General features: G+C 45.9%; 1 protein-coding gene across 2 annotated transcripts; it reads right to left on the reverse strand.

Annotated features, from left to right (window-relative positions):
• Window positions 1-1,126: 1,126 nt before the first annotated feature.
• Window positions 1,127-22,120, reverse strand: EMC10 (ER membrane protein complex subunit 10). 2 transcript variants are annotated; one of them, XM_044278125.1, is made up of 8 exons: window positions 21,956-22,120; window positions 19,966-20,032; window positions 17,929-18,041; window positions 17,722-17,820; window positions 15,065-15,246; window positions 14,892-14,985; window positions 14,325-14,417; window positions 1,127-1,439 (listed from the first exon to the last, which is right to left on the reverse strand). In XM_044278125.1, exons 1-7 carry the CDS (start codon window positions 22,064-22,066, stop codon window positions 14,334-14,336), a joined length of 750 nt encoding a protein of 249 aa, XP_044134060.1. In that variant the 5' UTR covers window positions 22,067-22,120; the 3' UTR covers window positions 1,127-1,439; window positions 14,325-14,333. The 2 variants fall into 2 exon arrangements, with proteins under 2 accessions (XP_044134060.1, XP_044134058.1); XM_044278123.1 differs by lacking the exon at window positions 14,325-14,417 and having other exon boundaries at window positions 21,956-22,118.
• Window positions 22,121-25,433: the final 3,313 nt, after the last annotated feature.

A 25,433-nucleotide genomic window follows, 5' to 3' on the forward strand; every position in this document is an offset into this window, starting at 1 on the left:
ATGGCTGCCGGGACGCTAAAGTCCTGGCAGCCATGGTAAACTGTAGTGGGGAGCGGGGAGCAGCATACTTACCATCCGTGCGGCTCCCGGGGCGCTCCAGAGTGACGTCAGGGCGCCCCAGGCGCATGGATGACGTGATCGCATGGATCACATGATCCATGCGCATGGGGCGCTCTGACGTCATTCTGGAGCGCCCCGGGAGCCGCACGGACTGTAAGTATGCCGCTCCCCCGCTCCCCACTACTACTATGGCAACCAGGACTTTAATAGCGTCCTGGGTGCCATAGTAACACTGAAAGCATTTTGAAGACGGATCCGTCTTCAAATGCTTTCAGTACACTTGCGTTTTTCCGGATCCGGCGTGTAATTCCGGCAAGTGGAGTACACGCCGGATCCGGACAACGCAAGTGTGAAAGAGGGTACTTTCACACTTGCGTTTTTTTTTTCCGGCATAGAGTTCTGTCACAGGGGCTCTATACCGGAAAAGAACTGATCAGTTTTATCCCCATGCATTCTGAATGGAGAGCAATCCGTTCAGTTTGCATCAGGATGTCTTCAGTTCAGTCGTTTTGACTGATCAGGCAAAAGAGAAAACCGCAGCATGCTACGGTTTTATCTCCGGCGAAAAAACTGAAGACTTGCCTGAACGCCGGATCCGGCATTCAGAATACCGAATCCGTAGTTCCGTTCTGCGCATGCACAGACTGAAAAATAAAATAAAAATGCAGGATCCATTTTGCCGGATGACACCGGAAAGACGGATCTGGCATTTAAATGCATTTTTTCGACTGATCAGGCATTTTTAAGACTGATCAGGATCCTGATCAGTCTAATGCCATCAGTTAGCATACATTTTGCCTGATCCGGCACGCAGTTCCGGCGACGGAACTGCTTGCCGGATCTCTCTGCCGCAAGTGTGAAAGTAGCCTTAGCCCCATTTGTCAGTGGAAGCAGCACTGTGGCTGGCAGCAGTACGGCGGAAGGCAACTGTGACGAGGTGTTCCAGCTTTCATATATGACCGACTAATGCACGGCTGAAATGGTCGGTATGCTAACCAAAGCAAGTGTACCCCCCCCCCCCCCCTCTTTTTATGTTCCAAATTATTGGTGCGTTTTAAAGTCCAGAAATAGTTAATAAATTAGGTTGTATTGATTCTCTGGTACAGGTTACATCATTCACAATTTGAGGGGGGGGGCGGGGGGGAATAAAATAAAAACACCCTTCTGATCTTGGGCAGTGCATCAGATTACATGGCCCAGCAGTAGGCAACCAGTGTTGTGCGGCAGTTCGTATTCTATGTTCAGCTTGAGACAATATCCGCGCTCCATCCATCCGATCACCTTCCACCACCGCCGCCTCCGCCGTTTCCTCCTTGGTTACCAGCGTCTGATGCGCCAGACATCATCAAAAACAGAACAACAGGGATTATGTACATCCACTGCAAAAACAAAGCGGACAAGTGTTAGCCTCACGCAATCATCACCATATTGGGCAGAAGGAAAGAGACGAGCAAACGTCCTTGCTTAAGAAATCAGAAGGCAAGAAAAAAAAAAAATGTGGCCCCCTTAAACAAATCTGTGGAGAAGTGGCCGATCACAGTGCAGCTTTCTTGTTTCCAGAGCAGTTTCAGAGAAGAAAGCTGAGCTCTGATTGGTTTCTATGGAATTTGTCTATTGCCCTCCCCTCTAAAGCTACCTATATGCACACAAGGCAGCCAACCAAGCACACACGCACACAACTTGCATCTCCCAGGAGAGCACTGTATCGGACAGGTTAGAATCCAACCTATGTTTCTCTGTCTAAGGGCTCATGCACATGACCTTATGTATTTTGCAGTCCGCAAAAAAAAATAATACGGATGTTGTCCGTGTGCATTCCGTATTTTGCGGAACGAACAGCAGGCCCCTAATAGAACAGTACTAGCTTTGTCTGTAATGCGGACAATAATAGGACATGTTCTATTTTTTTTGCAGAACGGAAATACAGACATACGGAAACAGAATGCACACGGAGAAACTTCTGTTTTTTGCGGACCCATTAAAGTGAATGGTAACGCGTACGGTCCGCAAAAAAATAAATAAAAATAAAATAAAAAATAAAGTGAATGGACACGGAAAGACAATACATTCGTGTGCATGAGCCCTAAGACACTGTAAAGCTGTCCAGCAACCTCCTTCTGTTGTGAAACTACAACTCCCAATAGTTGCTCAACTATTCTCGGAACTGCCATAGAAGTGAATGGAGCAATCTCCGGCACATGAAGCAATGGCGGTTACTTACTCCGACACACACCTTAAAATTGTCAGCAGCAAATCATGTGGAAATTTGCAGGATCCACCAATAATATAGAAACTATCAGCCACAGGACTGCTGTTCTGCATGTGATGAGTGGGAACCACGGCTGCTAGGCACATACAGAGACACGAAGTCTGCTTCCATGGCTACAACATTGGGTCTCCAGGAAGACATGATGCTGCAGGAGGCAGGTGGGGGCACCAGGATTTATTACAAGCATTAATAAAACTATATCCTACCATATGGCATTAACATGTCATCAGTGGAGATCCAACTGCTGGGATGACCACTGATCTCCACAACTTAATGGTAACCCGTATCTGGTCTCAAGGCTCAGTCCTAACCAGTAATGCAGCCATCCCATCCAGTCATCTTCTTACCATGCCCAGAACAGCGACCTGTACGTCTGCTGACTAGAAAACACCATCACCATTCTGCTAAACTACCACGGTGCACATGGAAAGAGAAATGTGGAGATCCCAGCACCACCAAAGATTTGCAGCAGCCACACAGGCAATAGATTTGGGGGCTGAAGACATGCATATTTCTAGAAAAGCAATGGTCGCGAGATAACACAATGAAGCATTAAGAATACAAATGAGACCTCTGAGATCTGAGGCGCTGGATAGTGGTCCGCATGAGTGCACAATAAATTTGATTTCTGAAAATCGTACAGGTGAAACCCGAAAAATACTCGAATATCGTGCAAAAGTCCATTTATTTCAGTAATGCAACTTAAAATTAGAATATTGTGAAAAGGTTCAATATTCTAGGCTCAAAGTGCCACACTCTAGTCAGCTAATTAATGCATATCCACTGAACAAAGGGTACAGTACCCGAGATTGTGACTTTGGATTACATAAACTGTAAACCATAAATCAGCCAAATTATAACAAGTAAAGGCTTGAAATATCTCGCTTTACATGTAATGAGTCTCTCATATGTTAGCTTCACCTTTTAAGTTGCATTACTGAAATAAATGAACTTTGCACGATATTCTCATTTTTCGAGTTTCAACTGTCTAGAAAATACTTATATCTACTTATGACAAATGCCGATATGGTATGCAGGTATGGAAATCCCCCGAGATCGGTACCTAGATGAGCTACCTTCATACCTGCGTTAGACTGGATTCACAGGCATGTCAGGAATTGGGATCTCAGTCTTCAAGTGAATCAACGTTCTTCACATTCCAGTAATGAACTGCAGCGAAGCCCCTAACACTATGGTGTATTGGTGTAATTTCCTGTAAGCAGTTAAGCAATTTCCTTTAGAGCGGTTGTACCAGATTTTTACCATTGATGGCCTATTTTTAGGATAACCATCAATATCCGATTGGCGGGCCTCAGGTACCCGACCCAGCTATTTCGGGGTAGCTCCGGTGCTGAAAGTTGGCTACACAGCAAAATCTGTACAGTGGATGGAGCTGCTTAAAAGGGGTTCTCCGGGCTAAACCTAAAATTGGGGCATAATACTTACTTGTGGAGGGAAGAATGTTGGTCTGGTACTTTTTCCTCCACAACGCAGCCCGTTCCGAGATCCACCACCCTGTCACGTGACTGCTCCTGTCGGGCTGTATGGTCTTCTGGCGAGTCTCAGTCTTCTCTTCCTTTCTTGAGCAGGAGACGGATTGTCATGAATGACGCCACCGCCTCCTGCTCAAGAAAGCTCCGGCTGGCCGTCCTCATTCACAACGCAAGCGCACTATGCTGAAAGCTATTGTGCAGGATTGCCGGCTGCTCTCTGGAGTATACAGGCTTCTATGTGAAGCCTGTACTGACTCCTGCACAGCGTGATGTAAGCAGGACCAAAAAAGATCAAATTAGGCCTCATGCACAGGACCATATCGGTTCTGCTTTCTCTAAGTAGCAGATCTGCTAAATAAGGATACTGCCTGTGTGAGATGTGCATTTTTTTCCAGAGCCATTGAGTTCTATGGGTTTTAGATCTGTATTATGAGGACCAGAATAAGACATGTTCCATATGTCGGTACATCAAAAGATAGATGTGGAAAGCATACTGATGAAGTCCATGCGTTTTCCACATCCGTATGTCAGTTCTGCAAAACAAAACACATGTCCTATTCTGGTCCTCATATTGCAGACCTGAAATCCATAGAAAATCAATATGACTGCAAAAAATAAAAATATGCAGGTCGCACACGGACAGTATCCTTATTTAGCGGATAAATGGATACGGTAGTGTGCATAAGGATTTAGATACACTGCTCAGCAGGCTGTATCATGCAAAATGGGATTAGATACACAGCTCAGCAGGAAGTATCGCACACATACAGGTTAGGATTAGATACAGATGTGTTTGGGTGTGCTTCCAGCTGTTTATTACACTCTGGAGATGGTGAGGGAAGGGCCTGTGGACGGTCAGTGATGGGATTTAGACACTGAGTGAGAAGTAGATTCATGTCTGGGTGTAGAAAGATAGACACAGGAGTTATAGATGGTGTAGCTGCTGCAGACAGAGCAGTCTGGGGGGCGTGGCCAGCCTGTGACTCATCACTGTGCAGTGCAGCCAGGCTTGTGTATCAATAAAGTTATGTATTCAACAAAACAAGAGAGAGGGAGAAAGTAAACAGATCTGCCAGGATAATGTGATGTCTTCCAGGGGGGAAGGAAAGCTTGGACATGAAAAACAGGTATTGGGGGCATATGTATGCATGGTGAGGGGTGTTAGGAGCACAAAAAGAATTTTGATTTTGGGACCGGACAACCTTTTTAAAGCAGTTAACGAAAAATTGTCTACAGTTTCAAACCAGCACCTGTATCTGAATACTTTTGTAATTGCATGTAAATTCAAAACTTAGCATAGCCACTAAGTTATTCAATAAAATGTATCTGTATAGCGCCACCTGCTGTTTGTTTCTCATTTCTTTGTCTGACTCACTGAGAAGGCCGCACATGCTCCATGTCATCCTTCACCTGCCTCCTGAGCTGTGATAGGGAGAGCATGGACACGCCCCTTAGCTGCAGAAGAAAAGACACGCCCCTTGATATAAATCTAGCAGAACAATGAATGAGGAGATCTCAGGATCCATGTGAGGTACAGGACTGGTTCTAGCTTTGTTAGAAAGAGGTTGTCATGTACTATATGATGTCATTTTGTACATTAGTCATGGGATAACCCGTTTAATGCAGTACTGTTCACATTCACTTCAGTGGGAGCAGCTCTACAGTAACCAGCTCCATCCACTATAAAGTAGACGAAGCTGTGTAGTTCCAGTGCTGGAGCAGGCTTGAAACAGCTGATCTGACACCCCAGGTTCTCACAGATCAAATTTTAAAGGCCTACCTTGGGGATAAGTCATCAATAGTAAAATCATTGACAACCCCTTTAAGGCTTTCGCCAAATTCTCATGCACTATTATGTACCATGTAGGAAATGTCCTTCCTCTTCGATTTTATCCCTTTTCTACCCTTACCCTCAACAAAGGAGGGACCTAGTGTAAGAAATAATAAACTTCTGTAAACTCAAATTTGATTGCAGGTATTATTGTATTACCACACTGCACCAGCATCTGAGCAGGAACGTGTGGGCAGGAATGACTGCAAGGTGAGGTTTCCAGGTCAGGTATTACACCACGTTACGTGCAGCAGACAAAAATAGAGTTAATTGTTTCTATGAAGTAAAGGTTATTTTTTGGAATTCATCCAAAAGAAACAATGACAACTGCCTGCAATCAGGTGTGAGAGGCAGGCATTAAATAGACACGAGGCCAAAGGGCAGCAGACTACGCTTGCTACAGGAGATGTCTACACCTAAAAAACAAGCCTGCCTTCTAACCACAGTGCCCTACTTGTCCAGTCTATGGGACTGAGCTACCAAGCACAAATAAACGTAGGTAGGGTGCTTTTACAATATCCAAGCTGAAAAAACCCCCCAAAAAACTGTAACATATATGCCTTAAAAATGACAATTTTTCCCACATTCTTTAAAACATGGCCTCATAGTCAATAAAAAAAAATAAAGCATTATGGCTGCTAAAATGCAGAGGAGCAAGATGAACAGATTCAATGTGTCATTAAAGGGCTTCTCCGGGAATTAAGAAAGTGAAAATACCTAAATATTACTTTATCATAAATATATTTTCAAATACCTTTTATTTGTTAGAATGCTCCCCAAACAAAATGAGCCAATGATTAGGAGAAATAAAATGGCCGCCGTTCAATACATACACACAAAGCCTGTCCTAATCACACAGCAGGACAAGGAGCACTGAGGTAAAGCGCTGCCTCATCCTCCTCTCTGCTCTACTTGTCAGGGATTATGATCCCGACTACAGATGATAAAATCTTTAGCTGAATCTCTGTAGAGTTATATAATTATATGCATGCATTCATGGTCACTTTAGGGGAGGATGTGCGCAGATGTGCCCAGCATAATTGTACTATACCCCCCTCCCTACACCTGAAACCAGGTGCATGGGTGTGAATATGCCCCAAGCGTTCACACAGATGCAATCTGGTTGATTGCATCAGAATGACCGGACTAAGGTCTGGTCATCCTGAAGACTTCAAAGGACTCAGATTCAACAGAATCTGAGTCCTTTGTTGTAATAACCTCCATGGTAATTATGCATGATAGGAGGAAGGGAGAAGCCTCCCCTCCTTCTATTATGCGCATTCCGGCAGCGAAATTAACATCTCGCTGGCCGCAATGCAGAGTGCCACAGGCGGGAGATCAAAGGCTTCTCCCGCCTGTTGGCGTGCAGCGCGTCCCCGATGTGCGCGTGTGGGCCGGCGCAGTGACGTCATATCACTGCGCCGGCCCATGTGGCTATGATGGGCGGGCAGGCGCGCGCGCGCCCCCTGATGGGCGGAGCGGGAGTGCGGGCCGCCGGGGATAAATATCCAGCGGCCCCTGCACTCAGAGAAAAGAGCCGTGCCGCCCACCCAGAAGGAGGGTGAGAGTGCAACAGGCGCTGGGCAGTAGGGAGCGGACACCCCCCCCCCCCATATAGGAGAGCGCGATCGGCGCTCAAGAAGAGCCGTGCCGCCCCCCACATAAGGCTCCTCCTATATATGAATATTAATTATCGATATTTGCATGAATATTTGTGATTAATATTCCCCCTTTACAGTAACTAATGAAAGGTATTTGGGAATATACATGGCGCCTGCTCGCACATGCAGCGGGGTTTCTGCTATTTTAAAAGATATATAAAGGCTGATCGCATACATCTTACCCTTCAGATGCTGTGGTCAAAATGTGACCATGGCATCTGCGCAGACCGGAATCTGAAGTCGCGCGCTTCCGGTCCGGTAACAGCTTTCCCCGGCTGAGATTGGGGAATCTTACCTTGCGCTAATTGACCGAAGCCTCAATCAGGCTTCAGAGTCAATTAGATGTATATATCAATACAGGCCACTAGGTGGCATCCTTGTATTGATATAGTGCAAATAAAGTTTTCAATGATGGCTATTTATCCATCACTGAATACTATGGGCAATCCAAATGATTGCCAATAATTGTCACCCGAGGAGACAAAACAAACAAAAAAAAAAAAAAAAAAACACACACCAACTAAAAGTTCAAATCCCCCCCCCCCCCCCTTTCCTTAAAATAAAAGTACTTAACCAATAAAAAAAAAAAAAAACATCATGGGCATCGCCGTGAGCGAAAATGCCCATACTATTAAATATATATTATATAAATATTAATGGCAAATAGCGTAGCAGGAAAAAAAAAAAAAAAAACACCAATTTGCCATTTTTTGTCACTTCAAATACCCAATAATTTTTTTTTTATAAAAAGTCACACACACCTAAAATTGGTATCATTAAAATGAACAGATAGTCTCGCAAAAAATGAGCCCTCACACAGCTACAAAAAAGTTATAGGGGTCAGAATATGGTTATGAAAAAAATAAATAAAACGTTCCTCCTCAAAAAAGGTAAAATTATTATTTTTTCAGTTTTAAGACCGTACTGACCTGGAGAATGAAGATAGCAGGTCAATTTTACCGCATAGTGTACACAGTGTAAAAAAAAAAAAAAAAATTTTTTTCCCAATTCTACCCCATTGGGAATTTTTTCTCCGCCCCCAACTACATGGTATGCAACCGTAAAAGGTGCCATTAGAAAGTACAACTTGTCCCACAAAAAAATAAGCCCTCATAAAGGCTATGTGAATGGGGGGGGGAAAAAAAAAGGCGGGGAGTGAAAAATGAAAACGCAAAAATGGAAAATCACAGGGCTTAAAGTAATTTTTAAGTATTTTCAGTTACTTTATTTTCTTAATTCCTGGAGAACCCCTTAAAAGGCCCAGACATGCCTGGTCATTAAGTTGTTACTATCTACAGGAAAGATAATAAATGTATGATCACTGGGACCGCTACTAATCATGAGAACGCAGGTCCCCTATGTAACTGGATCGGTAGTCAGCAGACATGACCCCTGCTACATTCACTTCTATGGAACTGCCAAAAATAACCAAGCACTAACTGGACTGTGTCAGGCTCTGCAGGGACACATACCTGCATCGGGAAACCCCATTTGCAGCCTCATTAATACATTTTTAGTCCTAAACAACAGAGCATACAGTTTTAAGAAAAGATGCTCCAGAATTACTATAGCATGGAGAATGGAAGTAGTTACTAACACGGACATGTCAGGAGAGGTGTTAAGTCCTCTTAAAGGGTCAATGAGATTTGGTAAAACTAAGACTTTATAGAGAAATATCAAAAGTTTTGATCAGTGGGGGCGAGTGCCGAGACCAATCCCTACAACGAAGAGAGAGAAGCACTCATATTGTGCCTTCTCGGACAGTATCGAAACCAGCCCATCATGTGCAGCGGAGAGAAAGCGTGAAACGCGAGCACTTCTCATTCTAGCAATCTTTAGGACATATCAAAAGTGTCACCAAAACTCAGTGACCCTTTAAGGCCTCATGCACACGACCGTTGTGTGCATCCGTGGCCGTTGTGCCGTTTTCCGTTTTTTTTCACGGACCCATTGACTTTCAATGGGTCCGTGGAAAAATCGGAAAATGCACCGTTTGGCAGCCGCATTCCTGGCCGTGAAAAAAATATGACCTGTCCTATTTTTTTCACGGCCAACGGTTCACGGACCCATTCAAGTCAATGGGTCCGTGAAAGAACACGGATGCACACAAGATTGGCATCCGTGTCCGTGATCCGTGGCCGTAGGTTAGTTTCATACAGACGGATCCGAAGATCCGTCTGCATAAAAGCTTTTTCAGAGCTGAGTTTTCACTTCGTGAAAACTCAGATCCGACAGTATATTCTAACACAGAGGCGTTCCCATGGTGATGGGACGCTTCTAGTTAGAATACACTACAAACTGTGTACAAGACTGCCCCCTGCTGCCTGGCAGCACCCGATCTCTTACAGGGGGATATGATAGTACAATTAACCCCATCATATCCCCCTGTAAGAGATCAGGGCTGCCAGGCAGCAGGGGGCAGACCCCCCCCTCCCCAGTTTGAATATCATTGTGCGGCCCCCCCCTCCCCTGTTGTTAACTGTTGGTGGCACAGTGCGCGCACCCCCCTCCCTCCCTCCCTCTATTGTTTTAATACATTGGGGCCAGTGTGCGCGCGCCCCCCCAACCCCCCCTCCCTCCCTCTATTGTTTTAATACATTGGGGCCAGTGTGCGCACCCCCCCCAACCCCCCCCCCCCCCCCTCCCTCTATTGTAATCATCATCGGTGGCAGCGGAGTAGAAGATTTTCATACTTACCTGGCTGCTGGCTGCTGCGATGTCTGCGTCCGGCCGGGAGCTCCTCCTACTGGTAAGTGACAGGTCTGTGCGGCGCATTGCTGTCACTTACCAGTAGGAGGAGCTCCCGGCCGGACGCAGACATCGCAGCAGCCAGCAGCCAGGTAAGTATGAAAATCTTCTACTCCGCTGCCACCGATGATGATTACAATGGGGGGAGGGAGGGGGGTGGGGGGGTGCGCACACTGGCCCCAATGTATTAAAACAATAGAGGGAGGGAGGGGGGGTTGGGGGGGCGCGCGCACACTGGCCCCAATGTATTAAACAATAGAGGGAGGGAGGGGGGTTGGGGGGGCGCGCGCACACTGGCCCCAATGTATTAAAACAAGAGAGGGAGGGAGGGAGGGGGGGTTGGGGGGCGCGCGCACACTGGCCCCAATGTATTAAAACAATAGAGGGAGGGAGGGAGGGGGGTGCGCACACTGGCCACCAACGAGTTAACAACAGGGGAGGGGGGGCCCACTGGCCACCAATGAGTTAAAAACAGGGGGGGGGGGTCTGCCCCCTGCTGCCTGGCAGCACCTGCCAGGCAGCAGGGGGCAGTCATGTACACAGTTTTTTTGTATATTCTAACCTGAAGCGTCTCCATCACCATGGGAACGCCTCTGTGTTAGAATATACTGTCGGAAATGAGTTTCACGATGTAGCTCATATCCGACAGTATATTCTAACATAGAGGCGTTCCCATGGTGATGGGGACGCTACAAGTTAAAATATACCATCGGATTGGAGAAAACTCCAATCCGATGGTATAACAGAACTCCAGACTTTACATTGAAAGTCAATGGGGACGGATCCGTTTGAAATGGCACCATATTGTGTCAACATCAAACGGATCCGTCCCCATTGACTTGCATTGTAATTCAGGACGGATCCGTTTGGCTCCGCACGGCCAGGCGGACACCAAAATGACTTTTTTTTCATGTCCGTGGATCCTCCAAAAATCAAGGAAGACCCACGGACGGAAAAACGGTCACGGATCACGGACCAACGGAACCCCGTTTTGCGGACCGTGAAAAAAAACGTCCGTGTGCATGAGGCCTAAGGCAAAGAAATCACTGCATGTCCTAATATTCGCCAGCAATCATAGATCAAATAGTTCTCTCACTATCCCCATGTAGCATTTTCAGCACAAATATCTCTATAGCACCATCTAATGGCCAACAGTGATAGGACGTTCTACATGTTGCTGTAACTAAAGAATGTATCAGAAGACACATCCTTTCATATATTGTATCTACACGATACTGAATTCCACATAATGTCTGTTATTTTTTTCAGTCCTCTGACATTGTCACCAAACTGTGCCTCTCCAGTGGGGAGAAACTTTAAAGACCCCGTTACACAGGTAGATAATCGTTTAAAATCAAACAAAAGTGATCAATTATCGAGTAGTCTAAAAAGCACTGAACAATCGTACGCGATAATTGGTTAGTTTGTAGTTCTTGCGATTCCTGTTTTTGTCGTCTAGAATGCCACAAGTGTAGGCAGGCATCGCTGACAGCACAGGCGATCCCACGTTGGGGGTTTGCCTGACAATCTATTACATGATTGTACTCCCACGTTTTTACGCGATGCTCGGAGCAGCTAAAGTGTTGTCATCGCTCAGTCAAATCAATTGTCTACCCCTGTAGTTTACACACTGATCAACTGGCTGCTTGATCAGTGGAGGTGATCACCTCCATAGTATGAGGGTGAGCATTGGCTACTGCCATTGCTTGTTCTCATATGGCCGCATTGTTTCTGAGCAGCAGAGTGCTGTTCAGACAGGATGATCTGCTGCCCAGAATTGATCATTTACTCGTCTGCATCAACAACCCTTTCACTTGTTCATCAGGTGATCTGCCACACTTTTAGGCCTCTTTCACACGACCGTTTTTTTTTTCCGTTTTGCGGGCCGTTTTTTGCGGTCCGTATACGGAACCATTCATTTCAATGGTTCCGCAAAAAAAACGGAATGTACTCCGTGTGCATTCCGTTTCCGTATTTCCGTTTAAAGATAGAACATGTCCTATATTTGGCCGCAAATCACGTTCCGTGGCTCCATTAAAGTCTATGGGTCCGCAAAAAAACGGAATGCATACGGAAATGCATCCGTATGTCTTCCGTATCCGTTCCGTTTTTTGCGGAACCATCTATTGAAAATGTTATGCCCAGCCCAATTTTTAATATGAAATTACTGTATACTGTATTTGCCATACGGAAAAACGGAACGGAACAACGGAACGGAAACGGAACCACAACGGAAACAAAAAACGGAACAACGGATCCGCGAAAAACGGACCGCAAAACACTGAAATGGACATACTGTCGTGTGAAAGAGGCCTTAGACGGGAACGAACATTCGTCCCGATAATCTGCCTGTCAATCAGGCAGTGTAAACCCACCGATTTGTATATAAGATGAATTTACAGGGGCTGTCTAGGATCTTTTATTTATTTTTTCCTCCCACCTAGCAATACCTGTGAAGAGATCTAGACTTAACTGCTCCACCGCTACTTTTCTGTGGCTGTCTTCACATACTTCCAGTCCCCACCTGTCACCTTCCAGGCAGAAGGGGTCAGGTGCAGCACTGCAGACTGGCCTCAGCAGTGACGTGTCCCCAATGGGCACCTGGCCTGCTGAGGCCAGTCATTTGCTGCACACGTCACCACATCTATGCAGAGGCTGACAGACAAGGATTGGAAGTCCAGTGAAGACAGTATCAGAACGGAGGGGAGCACAAAAGTATAGATCTCCTCACAGGTACCACGTGGTGGTGGAAATTACAAGCCTTCTTGTAGGTATGGAGTTTTACTACATTTTCCCAGGGCATACACAAAGTAAGGGTCCATTCACACGTCCGTTGTTTCTTTCCTGATCTGTTCCGTTTTTTGCTGAACAGATCTGGACCCATTCATTTTCAATGGGTCCTGAAAAAAATAAAAATATCGGACAGCACAATGTCTGATTTTCAGGACCCATTGAAAATAAATGAGTCCAGATCTGGTCCAGATCTGTTCAGCAAAAAACGGAACAGATCAGGAAAGAAACAACGGACGTGTGAATAGACCCTTAGAGCGTCCCTATTGGTTTATTACTACCGTATTTTTCGCCGTATAAGACGCACTTTTTTCCCCCCAAAAGTGGGGGGAAAATAGCAGTGCGTCTTATACGGCGAATGTAGCTTATTTTGCCCAGTTTTCAATGATACACCCGCCGCGATGCCGCGCGGCGGGTGTATCAGCTGTGAGGGAGGAGGGGCTGGGGGCGGCATCTGCATTTATAATGACAGCGGGGCCCGTGCAGTGACTATTCTACTACACGGGCCCCGCTCACTGTATAATCATATCTCTCTAATAGTTAATTGTTCTATGCATGTAATCGCATAATGAGCGCTAATGAGCGCTGTGTATTACCGTACTTAAAACTAGCAGCGCTCGCCGTTCGGAGCAGAGAGGAGGCAGGCCGGGAGGACGGGCGCTTGCAACGCGAGTCATACGTCACGCGCCTGCTTCATTCATAAGTGGGCAGTGCAGGCGCGTGACGTATGACTCACGTTGCAAGCGCCCGTCCTCCCGGCCTGCCTCCTCCTCTCTGCTCCGAACGGCGAGCGCTGCTAGTTTTAAGTACAGTAATACACAGCGCTCATTATGCGATTACATGCATAGAACAATTAACTATTAGAGAGATATGATTATACAGTAAGCGGGGCCCGTGTAGTAGAATAGTCACTGCACGGGCCCCGCTGTCATTAAAGCAGATGCGACCCCCACCCCCTGTATTGAGGGTCATTCACTACAGGGACACTTATGGAGGGGATCTGTGGATGACAGCATAAGATGCTATATATGTGTCATTCACAGATCCTCATCCTCATAACAGTGCCATCCAGAGAGGATCCCCCATAAGTGTCACCCACAGATCCCCCATAAGTGTCACCCACAGATCCCCCATAAGTGTCACCCACAGATCCCCCATAAGTGTCACCCACAGATCCCCCATAAGTGTCACCCACAGATCCCCCATAAGTGTCATCCACAGATCCCCCATAACAGTGCCACCCACAGACCACAATTAGTTCAAAACCCACCAAAAGTGCACCTTTTTGGTTCAAAATATTTTTTTTCTTATTTTCCTCCTCAAAAACCTAGGTGCGTCTTATAGGCCGGTGCGTCTTATACGGCGAAAAATACGGTAATTTATTAATTTGGTCTCAGAGCTCAGAGCAGAAAGTGCATAGAGGAGGTAGAGGAGCATTACAGAAGGAATAAAGTTGACGCCAGGTGTATTACTTCAGTTCCTCAGGCCTGCTGTCCTGGCTCCCTTGGTACTTTCGCCGAATTGGTTAACATTAGCAACAGTGCCCCTCCTAGTATTAAATGCCACTGTGAGGAGGGAGAGACAAGACAGGCAGTCACAAAACATCCTGAACACAGGAAGTCTGAAGGAGGCTGTCTCAGTGTCACATTACTGTAAGTAGTAAAATATTAAAGGGCTTCAAATGCCCCATCAGGGCACATGGACATCAAGGTGGAGGGTCCCCTGCTGATGACACCCTGATAACCAAAGAGGAGAACCACCAGCAAAAAGCAGCCCTCCCTCCAGCAGATCATATTACATTTCTGGCCATTGAATGGTAAGCATGTAACACCTCAGAGCCTCTGTCAAGCATATGCTTGAGAAAGACTCTGAAGTCGAAACGTTGCACAGTTGGTGAATGAACCATACACTACTGAAGACAGCTATTTGCCAGGGGTCTCTGAAAATGAACCACCTGTAATTGATTGTAGGAGTGGGATCATCTGGATGACAGAACCCAGTGACGTGAGGAACCCTTCAAAATTCCTAAAGAAACTTACATATTTAGCAAAAAAGGACTTCTGTTCTTGGGGATTCTTGGCTTTTTGTGCTTGCTCCATCTCCAAACGTTCAATGAAAGCTGCTGTCTCAGGCCTAAGAACGCGAAAGTCAGAAATGACCAAATACAGATTAAAAAATAATAAAAAAAATAAAGAGAAGGTTCTGGACTCACACTGCTGCAGGAATCGGCTGCTGAATGGAGACTGTGGTGTTAAATTGTTCCAGATCTACGTCTTCCACCTCTGCCCCACTGCAGGATCCAGGGAGGGTTACTATGGACACTCCTACTATAGTCCCCGATATATCTGTATGAACGGCGATTTGATCTGACAGATGAGACTCAACAATTGAACACTGGGGGGAAAAAAAGACAAGAAAATCCACTAGAAAAAGAAAAGTAAAGTATAGGTGTAATAAAAATAAAAAAATTTAAAACACACAAACAGCGGATGGCATAGAGATGTCATCCGTTTTTTTTTGGTTTTTTTTTGCGGATCCACAATTTGCAGACCGCTAAACAAACAGTCGTGTGCATGTAGCCCAAGCCATTTCATCCATCTAGGTGGGATCAATGTCAGTACTAAAACTATACATATGTGGTATATCAAACTGACCCAGAGAATGAAAATAACAACAGGTTAGTTGTACCACATAGGAAACGCTGTAAAAACAAAACCCGTAAAACTGCAGCGGAATTCAGTTTTTTTTATTTTATAATCCCACCCCATTTGGATTTTTTTTCCCTCTCCCTACTACATTGTATGCAAACATAAATAGTGGCATTAAAAAGGTACAACTTGTCCTGCAAAAATAAGCCCTCATACGGTTATGGCTTTGGGAAGGCTGGGAGTAAAAAAAAAACAAAAAACCCTGACAATGGTTGGAGGCTGCCGATTACATATATGGCTGGGGGCTGCTATGAGGCATGTAGGAATGATATGAGGTCTTATTGGGGCTGTCAGCTGAGGTCTGATTAACACTGGGGGTCTGATTGGTGGGGTGACCTTAGGTGTAATGAAAAATATTTTTTTCTTATTGTCTTGCTCTAAAAACTAGGTGTGTCTTATGGGCCTGTGCGTCTTATAGGGCGAAAAATAATGGTAAACACTCAACAAACTGATTAACCCCTATCCAATCCCCCTAATGCGCATATACCTTCCCCACTCATGCGTCACTCTGGATTCTCACACGGCTGCGTCACCTGCAATGCTAGGGTGGCTCGTTCTAGTCGCAGCCTGCTATTGGCTGCTCCCCCAATTGTTAAATGTTTTGATCTAAGCCACAGAAAGATGCAGCGGCGGCCGTGCGGGGATCAGGAGCAATGCGGGTGACGGGGAGCGAGGTAGCCTATACAAGGAGCCCAGTGATTGGGGGGGGGGGGGGGGTCATTATAGGTGTTGGATAACCCCTTTAAACTTGCGTGCAAAACCATCAGTTTTTACCTGAACAGATCCTGACTCATTCCGTATCGCTCGTGTGAAATAAGCCTTAAAGATGACCCGTCAGTAATTACTTACATTTATCATGAAATTACTATTTTCTTTACATTGTGCGGTTCCTTTTTTTATTCCTCCTGGAAATTATAAAATTTGACAGCATGGCGTTACCTGCCATCCATCCCTGCACCCTCTGACACTGTCCAATCAGTGCTGACAGGGTCAGACAGTGTCACTACACACCCCACTGAAAAGTGGAATGGTAACTTTCAGTTATCACTTTATTCAGTAATATCATGTGAACGGCCAAATTCTAAAATCTAAGGGAAAAAATAAATAAAAAAATTGCCGACAGGCTTTCTTCAAAATCTATTTCTAAGCAGCAGGCCTCAAGGCTTGAAGAAGTTTGTCTGGGATTGTGAAAAAATGGCTGCTTTGTTTCCAAAATGGTGCGCCTGTCCATGGGTTGTGTGGGGTATTAGAGCTCATCCACTTCAAGGGTATCAGACACAAAGAATGGGCTGGTGTGGCTGAAAAAAAAAGTAGCCTAAAACCCCTTGCAGATAAGAGTGGGCAGATTTGATCCGGATACATTCAGTAAAACTCACACCATTTTTAAAACAAGTTCAGACAGTTTTGTCTCCGATTCCGTTCAGTTTTTTCCACGCGGGTGCAATGCGTTTTTTCACGTGCGTGATAAAAAAAAAAAAAAAAAAAAAAAAACCTTGAAGGTTTACAAACAACATCTCCTAGCAACCATCAGTGAGAAACGCATCGTGCCCGCATTTGCTTGCGTGAAAAAAAATGCAGCATATAGAACATACTGCGATTTTCACGCAACGTAGAAGTGATGTATGAAAAACAATGCTCATGTACACAGACACACTTCAATGGGTCAGGATTCAGTGCGGGTGCAATGCGTTCACGTCACAAACGTATTTTGTTTCCGTGTCTGTTCCGTTTGTTTTGCGGATAGGATGCAGACCCATTAATTTCAATTGGTCCGCAAAAAATGCAGACAGCACATGTTCTATTCTTGTTCATTTCGTGGACAAGGATAGGCATTGTTACAATGGATCCACAAAAAAAAAAAAAAAAAAAAAAAAAAAAAAACACACAACACACACACCACGGATGCCATACAGACAAAAAAAAAAATAATTGTGGATCCACAATTTGCAGACTGCAAAATACACACGGTCGTGTGAATGTAGCGTAATCCTGAAAAATATATATCTAAACATTTTAGATCCAAGTGCCATTTTTCAGCCCCAATGGCAGCCATTTTTCTTGCCACCTGGAGCCCTGGTATGTAAAGCTATGGATACCCTGCACCAGGCACTGCACAATCCCCTCTCCATAATGGAGGGCGCGAAGACTGATCTGTACATACCGCTCGGACAAATGAGGTGACGTACTCGTGGGATTCTTCAGTAAGACCCATTTTACGAGGAATTCGGATTCTGTAAAGTCCGTTTAGGTTTGCAATATCCTGCCAGGGATAAAAGAAAAGAAATCTTACTACAGGGTTTTCAAGCAGAGCCGTCCCTCTGGATGCCACCAATCTCCCGTGATATGTATGTCTGCTGTCATGACTTACTCTTAGCTTGTTCCGCTCATCTTCTGTCAGCTGCTTCTGTAAAATAGAAATGCTCTGGTCTGCAGCGGGGCCCACAATCAACGACCCTCTCTTCTTAAAGTTGATGCTGTTGTCTGTTTTATAGCAAGAAAAGTATTTCCAGAATTATCCAGGAGTATATTAGAAAACGGCAGACAGTGAGCACTCTGATTAAACCCGTCTTGGCTTCCCTACAAACCAAGTTGTAGACGAGTGGCCTGATGAGACTTTAGTATGTGCCCATTCACATACAATAAGAAACTGCACACAGCAGCAGCTCCAGTGACCACTTAAAGGGAACCCGTCACCGGTATTTTGGGTAAAGAGCTGAGGAAATTGGTTGCTGGGCGGCCGCTAGCACATCTGCAATACCCAGCCCCCATAGCTCTGTGTGCTTTTATTGTGGAAAACAAACAATTTGATACATATGCAAATTAACCTGAGATGAGTCAGGGACAGGACTCATCTCAGGGTAATTTGCATATGTATCAAATCGTCTTTTCCCCCCCACAATAAAAGCACACAGAGCTATGGGGACTGGGTATTGCGGATGTGCTAGCGGCCATCTAGCAACCCATGTCATCAGCTCTATACCCCAAATCCCGGTGACAGGTTCCCTTTAACATGGCAAGGAATTATTTTTACAGTAAGCGTCCCTCTGTATTACACAAACTGAGCTAAGGGTCCTTTCCCGTTCAATGCCCCAAGTAAATGTGCAGTGGATTCTACCAGTTTGTCTGGTCAGCCATACATCCCCCATGTAAACAGGACAAACGATCAGAGTACAGATTGTTCATCCCCAAATCTAAAGGTCCCTTTACATAGGACGACAGAGCAGCAGATTGCCAGGAGAGAAGCGTCCATTCTTTACATGCAGCGATCTCCTCCACGGTACGGGGAGGAGTGATCGCTAATGCCATGGCTCTTCCCTACACTGCTGGCAGTAGATTTTACTGTGTAAATCGCTATCTGCTGTCAGTAAACGATAATATTTGTGTCCACACCAATGATTCAGTTACTCAATGAACAAGCCTTTTATACCACCAGATCACTAACAAGCGTTCCTATGAATCTTTGGGATTCTGTGTAAAGGGCCCTTTAAGATAATTGCAGTATCTAAATGCAGGTAATGCCCACAGATCTGCAATCTTACACGGGCAAATGCCAGCCTGCCTGGTAATAAGGACTCTACACTGTTAGGGGCATGTCTGATGGCAAGCATGTTGACAGTTTCCAATAAAATACAGTGAATGCAGCTCTGAAGTACAATACAGAGCGTTACTCAGGAGCAGTACAGGATAAGTGATGTATTAACGTTGGGCTCTGTTCACATCTGCTTCAGAGGCTCATTCATAATTGACAGGAAGTACAGAGATATCCTTGTCAAAACGATGGAAACCATCGCGAACCCCATTACAGGTCAATGCGTCCGTTGGGTCTGTCGTGATGAATCTGGCACTGGGTTGTGGTTTCCATTTTTAAACATAATGAAGATGTGAACAGAGCCTTACCCAATATTATATATGGAACCTACTCTGGTGCACTCTGGGCTCTATAATCCCACCTTAAAGGGGTTGTCAATGATTGTTAGATTGATGGCCCAGCCTCAGGATAGGTCTAATATCCCGCGGCATCAGCTTTTTCAGAGTATCTCCTGCGGGATCCCCACCAATCTGATATTGGTTCACTATCCTGAGGACAGGCCACCGATATTAAAATCCTAGCGTATGCCTTTAAGGCAGGGTTCAGAAGTGGTAGTGTACCATGCGGCCAATTACAGCATGCGTCTTAACATGGTTTTCCAATGCAGTTATTGGCTGTGTGGTTTTCACTGGTGAAATATGTTAAAAAATGATTTAAATCGAGAAACCTTCACCGCAAACCCACGTCAAGAACAGACCCATTGTGCTGTCCAGACATGTGATAGCACTGTCCTTCTTATGCCTTATATGAAGAAGACTAAATGACATTGTTAGAAGGGGGAAGACGTTAGATAAGAAACATCCAAAGTTCATTTACCAAGTTCAAATGAATGCTCCAAATCAAGGTTTGCTCCACAACTTTCTGAATCTCGGCCATCACCTGCCTGAAAAAAGAAAATTAAACATCACCATTAGGGCTCGTTCACACGACCGTAACGGAACAGGAGGCTTAATACAGAAATGCCTATTCTTGTCCGCAAAACGGCCAAGAATAGGACAGGACTCAATTTTTGGATGGGGCCACGGAACGGAGCAACGGATGCGGACAGCACACAGAGTGCTGTCCACATCTTTTGCGGACCCGTTGAAATGAATGGTTCCGTATACGGAACGTATGCAGAACGCAGAAAACGGCCCGTATAGGGAACGCAAAATATGTTCATGTGAATGAGCCCTTAACCAAAGACAAGAAGAAAAATAAATAAATAAATAAATAAATAACCCGACAGGATAAAGAGCATCACACATCTGCTGCTCTGAAAAACGTAAACACCTGGAAAACTTAAAGGGGTAGTCTGGTTGTTTGAAGTTGTCCCCCATCCACATTTAGATCAGTAGGGGTCCTTCCGAACAAGAGAACAGGGGTCCCATAAACCTTGTAGCCACCTGAAACGAATGGAGCGGCCGCTGCATTCATTTCTATGGGAGTTCTGGAGATAGCCGAGCGATGTACTCTGCTAACTCCGGAATTCCTATAGAAATTAATAGAGAGGACATGTGCATGTGCGTGCGGCCGCCCCATTCATTTCAGAGGGCTGCAGGGGTTATGGGGCCCAATTATCGTGATTGGTAGGAGCCCCACTCATCTAAAAGTTGTCACCTATCCTGTGGACAGGGGATAACCTTAACCAACCGGAATTAGGACTTCAGTAAACGAATAATCGAGTAATCTAATAAGAAAAAATGAACTGATACAGTTTTCCTTTATAAAAACTCATCAGACCCCCCTCCAACAACCTTCGTTCCCCCTGTGCGATCAGCCCAAGTGCATCAGCCCCCCCCCCCACCTGCTCCTCCTGACACCCAGAGTACACAGCATCATTGGTTGCCATGACGCTGTGCACTATGGGCGCCTGGCCTTAGTTGCACCAACTTACCTTTCCAGCAGGGGCGCCGCCGACACACCATCGTTCCGAGTCACACAGTGAATCAGGTTACGGCGTGCGTATATCAGTGCACCATGGACGTGCTGTGGAGTGTCCGGAGACCCCCTGCTGGAAAAGTGAGTATTGCGGGCCAGCGGGAGAACACTGAGCGGGAGTAATAGCAAGCGCTTCACTCCAGCTCCGTAGTCACGTAACACAAACGAATCCACGATGCAAAAAATTAGCATCACAGATTTTTTTGGTGTCGAATTACTCGATTTAGTCAAGTATTCGTTGCAGCCCTAAACGGAATACCCCTTTAATGTTATTAAGCTGAGACTAAGGCCGAATGCACACGGCCGAGAGTGGTCCGTGGTATGCCGGGCTGGATTCCTGTTCAGCGCAGGAGCGCACGGCATCATTGGTTGCTATGACGCCGTGCACTTCATGCCGCCGCTGCACTACAGTAATACACTCGTATAGTGGTGCTTGGTCAATGATCACACAACCAAGGTGGTGCAATTATTTTGGGTTCTGTGGCGAGGTCACAATAATGCCTGTACAAGCGTCAGACACCTGTACAGGCAGTTTTACTCCATAACAAACGTCTGACGTGTATGAATACGCGCAATGATTTCACTGCCATTCATGAGCGCTGTGAACGACACAGGCAGCACAGACATCCAATCACAAAGCTCCTCACGGTACAGAGCTTTGTTAGAGAGGAACCTGCTGATTTGTCAGTGTCCACAGGCTGACTGGTAACCTATTATCACAAAGCAGGACCTCTGGATGTAAGTAAGAATATTTCCAGTCAATGACAGCAAGCATGTATCTTACATTTTAAGCAGCGTATATCAGAAAATTGCTGAACTTGTAATTATGGAGTATAAAACCAGTATACCCCATTATGCATTACATATATGACTGCCAGCTCCTCACCTTCAACCTGCAGACATTGCAGCGAATCCCAGAGGGTAATATAAAGCAGACTAGAAGAAATACAAGACAGCTGTAACCGCGCGGCCCCCCGAATAACCACAAGCTGCTCATTGCCCCGCTTCTCCGCGTTATTACCCCAGCGTAATGGCAATACTATATCCGGTAAGGACCTGCTGACGTCACAGCATCACGTGACACCGCTAGATCACGTGGATCGGAAACAGGGAGCCGCGCGCTGTTTTCAAGAGGGTGAAGGTTTTTTTTCACCTGGAGAAAGGGAGTGTTCACTGAGATGGTGGGGGCTGTGTGGATGCTGAGGGAGGGGTATCTGGTTGTATGGGGGGGGCTGTGTGGATGCATTGCTGAGGGAGGGCTATCTGGTTGTATGGTGGGGGCTGTGTGGATGCTGAGGGAGGCGTATCTGGTTGTATGGGGGGGCTGTGTGGATGCATTGCTGAGGGAGGGCTACCTGGTTGTATGGTGGGGGCTGTGTGGATGCTGAGGGAGGGTACCTGGTTGTATGGTGGATGCTGAGGGAGGGGTATCTGGTTGTATGGGGGGGCTGTGTGGATGCTGAGGGAGGGCTATCTGGTTGTATGGTGGGGGCTGTGTGGATGCTGAGGGAGGGCTATCTGGTTGTATGGTGGGGGCTGTGTGGATGCTGATGTAGATTGAAATGGGAAGCTGTGTAGACAGTGTAGTAGGGTCGTGTCTGGGGGACTCTTGTACACTGAGATGGTGGGGTGGTTATGGGTGTGTTCTAAGGAGGTGTCTGGGTTGCATTGTATGCTCAGAGGGCTGGCTCTATAGTAGGGTGATGTCTGTAGGGATTGTACACTGAGATGGTAGGGGTGGTTGTGGATGCTGACGGAGGGGGGTATCTGGTTGTATAGGGGGGCTGTGACGGAGGTGTCTGAGTTGTAGATGTGGGGGGTTGTGTTGGATTGGATGCTGAGATGGGGGGGCTGTGTGGGCTTGTACACTGAGATGGGGGGCAGCTGCATGTATGCTGAGGGGGGCTGTGTGGGATTGTATGTTAGTAGTGTGTGTAAACGCTGTATTACATAGGCGGATTTTACAGGCAATAAGGAAGGAATCGCCTGCTCGCTGAGAAGACCGCTCCTATTACTATTACCATCCACAGGATGGGGGAGCCATAGTTGTACCACCTCTTGTCTCCATGCTGGACAGTTTATTGCCAGCAGCAGATTGTAATTAGCACGATCTGCCGTTTGCTTGTTCATCAAGTTATTACCGGCAGTATGGCACTGTGTTGATGACTAGCTGATGACCCCGGCGTTGCTCGGGTATTTATTTATCGCAATTTTATATTAAATAACAGTGACTTTCACAATAGCCACCCCTTTAACAGTGACTTTCACCGTGGCCGCCCCTTTAACAGTGTCCCCTGCCCCCCATCCATGTAGCAGTGTAGTTGTGCCGTCATATGACTGAATACTTCAGGACCTGCGAACTACTAAAACCTGTGATCAATTGTTATGGAAACCTCGCGTAGGACCTGCGAGCTTCTATTGGCTGATAAGGGACATGTGACCGTGTGTATGGCAGTTAGGATTTAAAGGGGTATTCCCATCTCCGACAATGGGGGCATATCGCTATATTGTCCACCACCAAGCAAGGGATGTGTATACGAAGTTTTGTTGAAATGGATGGTTGCGTTTTTGAGTTTTCGCGGAACATAAATACATACGTCCTTTATATATATATATATATATATATATATATAAGATATGGGAATGTTGGAATGACTTCAGACCAGAGGTCGCATTAACGCCTGTACAAGCGTCATAGATGTTTTACTCTCGTAAAAAAGTTTAAGGTGTACCAATACGCCGTAGACTTTAACATGCCGTTCATCAACGCAGGGCGCTGTGATATTATTATTTTTTTATGCATTTATATAGTGCTACTATATTCCGCTGCGCTTTACAGACATAATCATCACACTGTCCCCAATGGGGCTCACAATCTAAGGTCCCTATCAGTATGTCTTTGGAGTGTGGGAGGAAACCCACGCAAACACGGGGAGAACATACAAACTCCATGCAGATATTGCCCTTGGTCGGATTCGAACCTAGGACCCCAGCGCTGCAAGGCAACAGAGCTCACCACTGAGCCACCGTGCTGCCCGATATGAGGAGCTTTGTTATTGGTTAGTTTGGGCGGTACAGTGTCCTTTAGCAGAGAATGTTGGCGGGAGCTGTAAGGGGGAGGGGCCAGGCACGCTTCACAAGGACCCCGGCAAATATGGCGGTGGAGCTGAAGACTACATCCCAGACATCAAGATGGACGCGCAGAACAAGGTGACAGCAGTGTGTAATCTATTGATGTATGTGGTGCAGTGTGTGATGATCACACACTGCACCACCCACACGCCTCACACACTGCACCACCCACACGCCTCCCTCACTGCACCCCACCCCCGCACTGCACCACCCACACACCTTCCGCACTGCGCCTTTTTTGTAGGACTCTGCAGAATGGGTAGGCGTAGTGTACCACTGTTGCAGTTTGCGGTTTTCCATCCTGAAAAAAAAATAAAAAAAAAGTATAGGCTAATAAACATTATATATACACACTCACCTAAAGAATTATTAGGAACACCATACTAATACGGTGTTGGACCCCCTTTTGCCTTCAGAACTGCCTTAATTCTACGTGGCATTGATTCAACAAGGTGCTGATAGCATTCTTTAGAAATGTGGGCCCATATTGATAGGATAGCATCTTGCAGTTGATGGAGATTTGAGGGATGCACATCCAGGGCACGAAGCTCCCGTTCCACCAAATCCCAAAGATGCTCTATTGGGTTGAGATCTGGTGACTGTGGGGGCCATTTTAGTACAGTGAACTCATTGTCATGTTCAAGAAACCAATTTGAAATGATTCGAGCTTTGTGACATGGTGCATTATCCTGCTGGAAGTAGCCATCAGAGGATGGGTACATGGTGGTCATGAAGGGATGGACATGGTCAGAAACAATGCTCAGGTAGCCCGTGGCATTTAAACGATGGCCAATTGGCACTAAGGGGCCTAAAGTGTGCCCAGAAAACATCCCCCACACCATTACACCACCACCAGCAGCCTGCACAGTGGTAACAAGGCATGATGGATACATGTTCTCATCCTGTTTACGCCAAATTCGGACTCTACGATTTGAATGTCTCAACAGAAATCGAGACTCATCAGACCAGGCAACATTTTTCCGGTCTTCAACAGTCCAATTTTGGTGAGCTTGTGAAAATTGTAGCCTCTTTTTCCTATTTGTAGTGGAGATGAGTGGTACCCGGTGGGGTCTTCTGGTTTTGTAGCCCACCTTTCTTTCCCATTCTGACATTCAGTTTGGAGTTCAGGAGATTGTCTTGACCAGGACCACAACCCTACATGCATTGAAGCAACTGCCATGTGATTGGTTGACTAGATAATCGCAATAATGAGAAATAGAACAGGTGTTCCT

The sequence above is a fragment of the Bufo gargarizans genome, chromosome 2 (assembly GCF_014858855.1).
Source record: "Bufo gargarizans isolate SCDJY-AF-19 chromosome 2, ASM1485885v1, whole genome shotgun sequence".
In the NCBI taxonomy this organism is placed as follows: Eukaryota; Metazoa; Chordata; class Amphibia; order Anura; family Bufonidae; genus Bufo; species Bufo gargarizans.

Coding starts and splice junctions, on each gene's coding strand:
- EMC10 (XM_044278123.1), bottom strand. CDS start 22,066: ATGAGCAGCTTGTGGTTATTCGGGGGGCCGCGCGGTTACAGCTGTCTT. Junction 14,986..15,064: donor CAGCCGATTCCTGCAGCAGT/GTGAGTCCAGAA, acceptor TCGCGTTCTTAG/GCCTGAGACAGCAGCTTTCA. Junction 1,440..14,891: donor AGTCCTTTTTTGCTAAATAT/GTAAGTTTCTTT, acceptor TTGTTTTTGCAG/TGGATGTACATAATCCCTGT.